General features: G+C 34.1%; 1 protein-coding gene across 4 annotated transcripts in view; it reads right to left on the bottom strand.

The window, feature by feature from the left end:
* Positions 1-690: 690 nt before the first annotated feature.
* LOC145673275 (prenylcysteine oxidase 1-like) overlaps positions 691-11,500 on the bottom strand; it is a 30,010-nt gene continuing 19,200 nt past the window's right edge. For all 4 annotated transcript variants that reach the window (XM_081742819.1, XM_081742822.1, XM_081742818.1 and 1 more), the window contains exons 5-6: positions 10,534-10,742; positions 691-4,621 (exon numbers count right to left, since the gene is read on the bottom strand). In XM_081742819.1, the coding sequence (XP_081598945.1) occupies positions 3,804-4,621; positions 10,534-10,742 (1,027 nt within the window). In that variant the 3' untranslated portion in view covers positions 691-3,803. The remainder of the gene's footprint in view (positions 4,622-10,533; positions 10,743-11,500) is intronic.

Raw genomic sequence — 11,500 nt, 5'->3', positions numbered from 1 at the left:
ATAGGTCAAGAAATTGGGGAAGAAAGTTTAAGAAAAAGAATGGAGAAATCTATACAATGGTTTGGACACCTCAGAAGAATGAAGACTGAGCTCCTCCGTGGCTAAGCGGTTAGCGCACGCGCCTTTGGCGTGGGAGACCCGGGATCGATTCCCAGCGGGAGTTCATGTGGTTCGGACTCCACGTTAATCAGTAGGTCCACGTCTCATATAGTCTCGCTGCTGAACGGGACGTTAAACCCAAAATCAACTCAACTCAAGAATGGAGACAACAGAATACCAAAGATCACTGAAGAGTTAGAAATGGCAGACAAATGAGCAAAAGAAAGATCGGGAACAAAGATAAAACAAGAAGTGTAAAGTGGCAGCAAGTGGAGAATGAGAGATGGTGGAACGAGAGATGAAGATGGATTCAAACATTTTCCTTTTTTCGATGTAGATATTGTTTAGGAGTTTCTTTTAGGAGTTTAGACAGACAGTCTAATTAGTGTTGTGTCATTATAATTATTAGGTCTGTTATTGATTCTGTGACTATATATTTTCCCTGAGTGTATCGTGCTATCAATTCCTCTCATTTCCAATCACTTTTCCAAAAATAATTTTGACCAATTATCGAAATTGCTTCTACTTTCACTCGTAGGGATTTCGGACTTTTCTTTTGTGTTACGTGAAAGTAAATAAATAAACTAATAATTATAATAATGAAAATAAGTTTATTAGTAACAGACAAGCAATCAACTATACTATCACAGATTTGTGATGATACAAGCTGCATATTCTATTAGCAATCAACAATATTATCACAGATTTGCAATGTCACAACTTACATATACTATTAAGTATATTGGCTATATACAGTAAGTACTTCAATTATCAAACCTGATTAGGCTGGAAAATGATTTCAAGCTCAAAACTTGTAAATAAAACATTTGTGTAAAACTTATACGATGCAAGAACTTTTAGAACTTTAAAAAATTACAATTTATATCGATCTTCTTCAATTATACACACTTACAATTATCAAATTTCCCTACTAGATTCAAAAGGTTTCAAAAAAATCTTATTTCTACATCTGTTTATTTGTTGTATGCCCTAGGTTTCCAGCAAAACTAACATTACACATGTCCACAATATTACAACAATTAGTCGAAAAAAGTATGCAGTTTTCTATCACTGATTTGTGCTGGTCCCATATTAATCTACATGAGATACAGAACTCTTCCTATAATTAAATTCAATCTGAAATATTGTCGTGATGTAAAGGGCCCTTATTTAATATCAAAACATTGATGTTATTACCTTATACAGTCATACCACAATATGTAGTAAGAAAGGTCGCGGCAAGACTAGATGTTCCTGAATTTTGTCTTCCTTTACTAACACTTGTAGCGTTGCATTTAATAAACGACAAAATGGAATTCCCAAAGGAATGATTCACCTGGCAAGAATGTACAGTATAATTTGCCAAACCTTATCTTTCACATGCGTCATAAAAGTATAGGCACATTAGAGCTCACGCGCGTTCATTATATAGTTTTCACCTTACGCCACGTGATTTTGATTCGTAGGTGCCATTTGCTATTGCTAGTGCACAACAGTAGGTAGTTTTGTTTTATTACATTGATACAAACAGGAAAGTAATTTACTTGATAACTATTTTGTTGTTTAACCGATCGAATGAAATATTTTCTGACATCCTTACGAGAAATTTCTAGGCTTTTAAATGTAAGACTGCGACTATCTTTTTAAGTTTTCTTGCTCTAGATGTGACAAGAAATGCCTCGGCCTTGACAGAAAATGGAAATTTCAGTCAGAACGGTCGGATCTAAGGTATTAACCCAAAAATCTTTTGTTTACAAGGTAGATGCAGTGCCATTAATCCCAGTCGATCAGCTAATCCACGTTCGTAAGGCAATTAGTATAAAACCATGACAGTATTATTAAAGCTATAACAGTATTACTAAACCTATATAACATTATATAACCCAGTTTTGATAATGTAAATAGATAAGGTTATAAAAGGATAAGTACACAATTGGCTACAATATATCTGTGAGATAAATTCATAGTTGAAACACATTTGGTGCAATGAAGAGATATTATATCTAAAAGGCACTAGATTTAGTACATGCAATCTACATCATTTAGTTTGAAATCTTTCATATTATTTTTACCGATATTCTTGTTCATTTTTAAGTAATATCATTGTCCAAAATTTCTTCTACTTTTTTTCTAAGGATAAACTTACTTTCTATCACGAGAGGTACACAAAATTACCTACCCGATCGGGCCGTCTAAAGTAGTACACGTCCAACTCTTTATGGCGTAATAGCTCTACCTATTATTATTTTGTTAAGTAAAAAGATACACTAAAGTACACAACGAATTCAAGTAAAAATGTAGTGGGATGCGAAACAAAATCGCTGCTTCAGCAGGATGCACAAAATTGTCATCAGGAATATACTTTTTAAACTTTAGTAAGATTTTCAGTGTCCAGAAAAAGTTTTAACAGTCAAAACGATAGAGTATTATCTTAAAATCCGCTAAAGCTTCCGAACTTGTGAAAATAATTGAATGTATTCATCACAAGGCGTCAGTGATGGTGTGGTAGAGTGTATTACAATCGTATTATAGATTTACTTCGTGAAAATGAGAGTGAAATAATTAGCTAAGGTTTATGATGATACTGTTGGAGGCGCGTGTGAAAACTTTTAATCACTCTTTCACGGCAAATACCGGACTTCGCTAATGATGAGTCAAATTTCAGAACATGATAGTCCAGATCTAAATCCCCTTAACCGTTGTTTACTGTTGTGTTTGGGGGCCATGGTCCAAACGTCAAGCTACCCTTTTTGACTCTCTGAACCAGTCGCTTCGCACGGGTATGCAGTAAATTCTGTTTGAATAGGGTTACCGTCGCTGAATGGCCATGGCGATCATTTAGAATGTCTATGCTAGCAATATATGCCCACAACCTTGGTCTGTAAACATTCGTATTCTCGCTTAGTTGTAATTTTCTTCCCCTACTCTGTGCATGAGAACTTAATGGCACGACTAGATTGTACAAAGTGGGAAAATGTCAAATTCTTGTGTCTCAACTATCTATTTCAAGTATTTTTACAACCACTTTTCATAATAAAATAGAGTACAGAAGAGTATATCCAACAATACTACTGTATATAAAATGTATAACAATGATTATAAGTAGTAACAATGGTGATTTATTGCTTAGAAGTATTTAGAAAGCAGTATGATTATTCCTATGGTGAGTAATTGCATTTCCTATCAAACTATCCTGATTTGCTCGACAATTATGATCAGTGTGATATTTATTGAATTTTACATATGAGTGGATGAAAGACATCAATGCTCCGAGATAATTAAAAAAAGAAAATAACAGAATGGCCACAATAAAACTCTATTATAGAGTACCTGAGAAGTGCAATGAATATTTCGAATGACTTCGCTTGTACTTATACCAAACGTAGATTCTACACCCTTACAGAAAAGAAAAATTATCAATGCTTACAGTCGTGTATGGTTTTAATCAATAAAACTTGAATTCATTTCTATGATGAAATTGGCACAGGCTCATCCAAATATTTCTATAAATAAAGGGAATGTTTTTCTCCCTCATATTATTATTTTACCAGGGAACAATTTTCAGAACATATGAAACAAATAAAAACATGGAGCGAAGAAAAATTCTCTCCTCATCCTCTCTCTCTGCAAATATCACTCAGATAACTAATGACTGATTTGTTCCTTTTGTCTTTCAATGCTTTTACTCAGCTCGTAATCCGACACTATAATTCTTGATGATGCACACGCGCATGTGCATAACTATTAATGCTATCATGGATTTTATCTCCATAATCTTTACCAAACCAAGATTTGTAGGCAAGTAATGCCACATTTTTAGCACCAATAACACTCATTTCCATTGCACTAGCAGCCCATTCAATTGCATTTATATAAAATAAATTTTTGGACAAAACAAAACTACCCAAATCGTTATTGGACATATAATGAGGATAGGCTAACCAATCTATAACAGTTGTATATTGCCTTTTACTGAATAATGCATCTAACTCCTGTTTCCGCAAAGGAGATTGCGAAAAGACCTTCCACATATGTGAGGGTGATATTGTTTCCCCATCGTAATCCACAGGCAAAACTGTTCCAATAGAATTGAAAAATAAACCGTCTTTAGTTGTTAATATTTCGCTTAGTGCATCACTTTCATCATGAAATTTAAAATGTGTGTAGTTGAGAGAACCATACACGAATGTACATACAGTTCTATGATAATGGCCGGGAAACTTGAAAGAAACCGGAAAATTATTGAATGTTATCTTTGATTTATCCTTTGTTAATGGTGTTGCAAATATTACAATATCGTACGTAGTTATTTTGTTCTGTGTTGTTTGTTCGTCATCCTGTAATACTTCTGTCATTGGTGTGAAGTTTAAATTGAACTTTCCAGATTCTAGAAGAGTGATTTTTGTTACTTGAGCACGACGAAGATTAGCTTTCGAAAGTCGCAGAAGTTCTTGTGGAATTTGTTTGTTCCCTCCACGCACTGACCATAATCCACTCTCTGCGCCAGCTACTGACACATATCCTGTAAAATAAAACTTGTGAATAAGAGTTGCAGTGAAAATCATTATTGTTGGCAATTGTGTTTAGTACTTAATTCTCAAGGTTTCCTTACAGAAGCTATTGGATAATATTTATTATTAGAACTCTGTAGCTATGTTTTAGTAGGCAGTCTAGTAGCAGAAGAAGACACATTGATGTACTAAATTACGAAAAAGACTCGTCCTTTAACGATTCTTTAAAGCAAATCTTTACTCAAGCGTGTTTACAACATAATTTCATTATTTCATTTACCTTATACTTCAAGTGAACGTTTAATAAGAGGGTTTTTCTTTTACATATATTTTTGTACTAATAGGCAATTCTTATTATTTTAAATTTTTATTTGAAGCATTTACGTAGGTTTAAATTCCAGTTTTGACTCGGGAACAAAAGGTATGCATTGCGTAATATTTTATATGCGTACTGAATTCGTCAGTCTCTCAACATGCCAAGTTTGATCCAGACGGATGAGTACCGTTCAACTCATACGATATATAGTGTCCTTCTGTTTGAAATTTTTGAGGGGAACAATCAAATGAAGAACGAAAAGAGACCAGACAATTTCTGAAACAGAATCTTGTTTGATTCTCCTATCCGGGATGGAAGGTAGAAACAAACATTTTTTTTTTTTCTAATCACAAGCTTTCCATTTATCAATTTCTGAACTTCCAAATATTCAGAATCCTTTAGAAAAAAAAAGTTACGCATTTATTTTGAGTTTTATGTATTACGATTTCGACCTTTAAGGTGGATTACGACCCGAAAGTCAATACATATTTTAGCTCATTCCCTTAATTACTGGGCAATGAAACGTTACATATTATAGATATTGTACTATAAGATAGAGTTATGTTTCAACTACAACACAAGACACTGATTCATATGGTTGTGTTTTCTGACATTAAAAAGGGTAACAAATAAAAATATATATTTGATTCGTTTTACAAGATGGCACTTGCTGTTAGATCTTACTAGAAGTGCTCAGTTTTATGAAATGTTTATTTGTATGTGTAAACTATTTTAAAGTAAGATCTCATTACGAAATAGATATATTGTTTGACTGTTTTCCGTGTTATGTTTCATACTTTAATTAAATATTAATTTACATATAAGGAAGTAGATTTTGAGAAGAAACTTGCGCAGAACGCCATAATGCGTTGTTACCAATTTTGAACGTTTACTATGGTAGTCAGCATAACAAAATTCTTAGATTCTAACGTTGCAGTTTGAGAAGCTAAACTTAGCTGTCAATTGCGGTAAGGGTCGAAAACTAATTTCTTCAGTAAGTATCCAAGCAGAATTCCATCATTACTTCCTTTATTATCTGTCATCAGTAACACTCGACAACGCTGCACTATTCAAGCAGCGTTTAGCATAGCACCAAGAACACCTAGTAATCCACCTTAAGCGAGAGATAATGATGAGAAACTCTCACCCTAAGGGGGACTCGAACTCGTAACAGACACCTTGTGGCTACCAGTCTAATGCCTTAGACCACTCAATTATGCTGCCGGCTCCACACAAGCAAGAAGGACGAAGTTAGATTAAGATCCTAAGGATTGTTCTAGAACAGTGATGGCCAAATGGCGGCCCACGAATATGTTCCATCGGGACTTCGAAAATATATGAGTTTGGTTTACCAAAATTCCTTTACATATTTATTTACTCTGTCCGTCCGCCCGGTTGGCCAGGTTGTAGGAGATTACGAGTTAAGATTCGGGTTAGTTGATATAGGTGATATTCAAACTGGATGTGGTAGAAATACATTAATTCTGGTTTTAATGTTGAATATTAGAGACAGCAGAAACGGTAACAGATAGCAAGAAGCGGTTTTGCAGAATCTATTTAGCGTTCTAAAAACAGGTACCATCTTCTGTCTTAACTCTATTCAAACTAGAAGTAGCAAAAAGCAGCCACTTAAGAGTAAAAATTATAATAGACACCAAGAACCTCTTTTCTGCAATCAATTAAGCGTCCCAAAAATATATTCCATTTCCACTCTAATCTCTACCAAAACCGGAAGTAATAAAAATCTACTACTACTTCCATTTTCAATATTAAGAAAATATTACACCACACAAACCCATTTTCTTCACGTGGTATAAACGTGACACTGCTACTTCTGAAACTTGATGCGTAACACAAAGAGTGTAGTTTGCTATCATAATACACCTGAATCGAGTCTTGGTTTTTGATGTGGAAAATATTGTCTTTAACCTTTTGTTTACCATGCTCGATCTGTAATGTAAGGGTTTTGGTACCAGGACGACTCTCAAAAAAGTGCAAAGATTTCATAGAGTTACTTTCAAATGTTCATAGCTCAGATCCTGAAGGACCTAGACACATGAAACAAGAACAGGATACACAGAACAGAACAAAGATTCAGACAATTTATGCACATTCAGAGAACTGTCGCCTCGGGGAGAATCAAGCCAAGGTAAATGGAAGATAACCCCAAACGTGGTTCTTATTTCATCCTGCTTGCAATGCATTATATATTGGGCATCACTGCTATAGAACACGAACACGTAACACAGTAAAACTTGTTAAGGGGATCTTTTACCTTTTACCACTGGTTTCTCAGTTCCCATAAGATAGCATGTACATTTTACTTCATCAATATCTAACGAAGTATGGTACTCAACAACTTAAAATTTTCCATATGAATACAGAAAATCAATAGAAATTAAATAGTTGTTTCAATTTCATGCTTAATGACGTAGATCGCGAGTAATGAACTTTTTTTGGTAACATTGTAGTGGACTATATATTACATAGTGGTTGATGGTGTCTGCTCCAATTTGGTCTTCACGAACAGATGTGTTGCTGACAGGCAGGGATTTCTCCCCTCCCCCTCTCAAGTCCTTTCCCAATGGGTGTGGTAGAACGCCGCGGGGTGTCACCCTCATCCTATTTGTTTCCTTCGTTTCTGCAGAGCAGACAGATTTTCTTGTAAACGCCAGAACGGACGAACACGACAATTTGAACTCTTTGCTTCTTACGATTTTCTGCTGCTGCTTAGTTAGTTCCAACTTTATAATAGCACTGCCTCAATTGTAAAAAATATACTTTGTGGAGTAGGATCAAATCAAAAGAGGAGATGAAAGGTAGACTTGAGACGCTTGAGAGCTACTCGATTGGAGGAAACCGCTTTCATCTATTTTTTACCGTTTTTTCTCTACGTAGATCAATATTTATTGAAACCAGAAATTATAGTTAATTTGAATCACTTAATTATTTAAACCACTTCCGGTTAGAGTACATGGTTTTAAAAACAAACTCAATTCCTGACTCTTGACACTATATTTTGACCAAATTTGGTGATGATCCAGGAAGTGGTTATTTAGTGTGTTTTATTCCACACACACACACACGGACAGACATGCATACACGGGTATGGTAAATATATAAAGGAGTTTTGGTAAACCAAACTAGTTATTCAAGATTGTTTTTTGCCACCCCTGCATACAATTAATTCGTTCTAACCGCAGAAACATCATACTCTGGTTTTCTGTGATGAATAATATAAAACGAAAAGAAACTATCCATCCAGACAACAAAACAAATAGGCAAATAAGAAACATTTAGACTTTCTTTGGTTGTATAGTTGTCAGTGGAAGGGGTGAAAGCCGTTCGAAGGAGAATCCGTCCGCTTGAATCAACAAAAGATGTAGAAAAGCAATCGGAAACGTATGTTCGATACTGAGGTTTCAAAGATCATTATCTTGTTCTATAGTTGCCGTCGTAAAGTTGTAGGAACTCAGTAGGGAAGTGTGGGTAGGAGTGGGAAGGAAGGCTGCTCAAGGCGTAAATGATTATGAAAATGAAGGTGGTAGACACGAGTTTCGCTCCTCAAATTGACACAATGCATTCCTCCCCAGCATGTGCTCTTCAAAGAATTTCACCCGTAGTAATTTATGAAGTATGAAAGTGATCTTTTGATCCTTTACCTGCAGTAGTGATTCCCTCATTATGGAAGTAATTATTACAATTAATCTCAGTCATTAAGTTTAAAATTGAGATAACCATCTACTTTGTATTGTTCTTTGGCATTCGTATAGAAAATTGCACGTTTCTAAGTGCAGTATTTTGTAAAATATTTATGAATTAAATTTTACATGTTACTTTATGGAGATTCTGAAGCCTCTGACGACAGGTAGACATCCTCTTGAAATAGTATGACAATAAATACACTGTACATCAATGGAAGGAGATTTAATTTTATTACAGAATGAATATGTGACATTTTACATTAAGATTATGATTTCTGATCTGATCAAAGCGAAAAAGTCAACTGCAAAAATTGATACATTTCTTTTCGAAGTTCTGTAAAATACTGCATCTGCTTAAAACTATAACTCGATTCCACAAGTAATACTGCAGTTGAATGAATTTCTCGATCAATAAAAGTCTATGGATTGATTAGCACAGCAGATTTGACGAGTCTTCAACAGAAACTGAACTGATTGTCCAAGCAAACTTTCAAATCTTACCACGTACCAAATATATCCCGACATTTTACGTTAAAAAGTCGGCTATCTTAATTAACGCTTGTGATGATTCCGAAAATACGTCATCAAACGGAACGCTTGATAGATAAATAAGAGACATTTCTATAATTATATGGTTTTTATCTGAGTTTACAACTTCACTTAACAGGGTTTAAAACTTTGATAACAGTACGTGGAAGATGAGGCAAACGTGGAAGAGAACTGAAGACCTCGGAGGCCATCTTGAAATCCGCCATATTGGATTTGGATCAAAATTCTTAAATGGGAATATAAACTATGATACCATTTTCTGGTAGCGCATGCTCTTAGAAACAGATAAGTGTAATTTCTTTTTCTTTGCTTATTTACAACAAAATGATGTTAATTTTTTTTTATAAGTTGCGAAGATTCAGGATCATAAAATCTAAAGAAACGAACAAAATATTTCTGCTTTTCCCAACATTTTGGAAAATCCTCACGTAAGGGTATGCGGGAATGTGAAGCCAGTTTTGTATTATCAGTTTAAATATTGTGACCACCACTCTGAACACATCTTTACCATATTATTCTCACGGGGTCACGATGGTTCAGTTGGTAGAGCGCTCATCTCTGTGTTGAGGAGTCCTTGGTTCGATCTCAGGCCATGTAAATTTGTGGTGAACTACATCGTGCCCGTGTGTTTACTCAGCTGTTTCTTCTTATGTTCTTACTCCACCAACTCTCTCACACACATTCACTTTTGTTAATCACTAGTCTCCACCTTAAAGATCATAGCTGTGTGACGATTTCATTTTCAGTTCGTACCATTCTTGTAACAAAAATATCTAGTACTAAAACTCATTTGTCACTGTGAAGAAAGAAAATTTGAGTGGTTGTTATGTAGGATGGTAGCTTAATAGGGAGGTGATTAGTATTTTTCTTCCTTTTTTGTCAATACAGTACCGTTGCTAACATCCAACACATGCACAGTACAACAATATGAAAGTAGGTAGCGTGTTCCTTCCGGAAGGAAAGATTTAAAAAATATTTCGGCATCTTTTATTCCCTTATAACTATACTAACCTATATTTTTCACTATTTCGAATTAAGTTAACTGTTTACAAAGAAAAAATCAATTGTAATCTGTCCAAGTTTGACACATCTTTCTGAAATAATTTCGCTCCCTCAAATGGGACTATAAACATACGAAATAAATTCTCTTATCACATTTCGTAAAATTACTATCTTGAAATAAGCCCTCTCATTACAATTTGTAAAATTATTACCTTACACAATTGCTCTACAATTTAGAGTGCCCCTAGTTGTAATACTCAATAAACTTGAACTGATCTCTTTTCGCTAATTCAATTATCTTCGTCTAACATTGTTTCAAGGTATACGTCAAGAATAAGCTATACATACTTACCAACAAATTTATGTACTTTAGTTGTCTGTCCGTAATTTGTTCGAAGTGATGCCATGACTAATTCATCAATAGTTCTCTGTGAGAAACCATATTCCTTGAATGCTTCATATGTTGATACATTTGTAACGTTTAAGAATCTTAGACTCATGGCACTCAGTAGTTCTTCCACAGTTGTAGAAGTTTCGCCTTTTTCTTGCAACGAATAAATCCTAGAACAAACTTTTGAGAATTAATGCCTACAAGAAAATAAAATGTACTATTTTGAAAGTGAATTGCATTTCATTTTAAACAAAGACATGACATTAAACCTACATAGTATAGATGCACTAAACTTTGCTCGATTACTTTGAAATTGGACGATCTAAGTCTCGGAAATCATTTTTGTAAACTTTTGAACACTGGATTTTTCTCCCTAATCTAACACTCTCTGTTATATATATTGTGAAGTTTCCATTGAAATAAACACGTAATAACTGATATGTTTTTTTTTTAATGTCTCATCCGACTTTATTTGGTTTTGAATTCATATGCTTACGTTTCAACAAAATATAGTTGTTTCTTTCATCGTCAGATCTCTTTGGCAAGTGGAACATCAAAACATTTATCTATTATTATTATTATTATTATTATTATTATTATTATTATTATTATTATTATTATTATTATTATTATTATTATTATTATTATTATTATTATTATTTTGGTACACTTGAAGGATACTATTCGTAGATTTTCCACATAATTAAAAACTAAAAGTGTATGCATTAATAAAGTGTCAATGGTCAATAAAATACAAGATTATAGTATTTTTCACGCTGAAGTAGCTAAAACTACAATTAGTACTAACCTTTTTGGTACTCCTAAGAAACTAATATCCTAATTTCGGATACTTTAACGAGTATCCATTATTAGTGGTCGTATAAGCTCAAAACGTATTCAGCAATATATTTTCATATACTTAAAGCTT

Source organism: Thermobia domestica, chromosome 16 (assembly GCF_964235325.1).
Source record: "Thermobia domestica chromosome 16, izTheDome1.hap1.1, whole genome shotgun sequence".
NCBI lineage: Eukaryota > Metazoa > Arthropoda > Insecta > Zygentoma > Lepismatidae > Thermobia > Thermobia domestica.
This window is presented reverse-complemented; position numbering and strand designations above follow the sequence as displayed.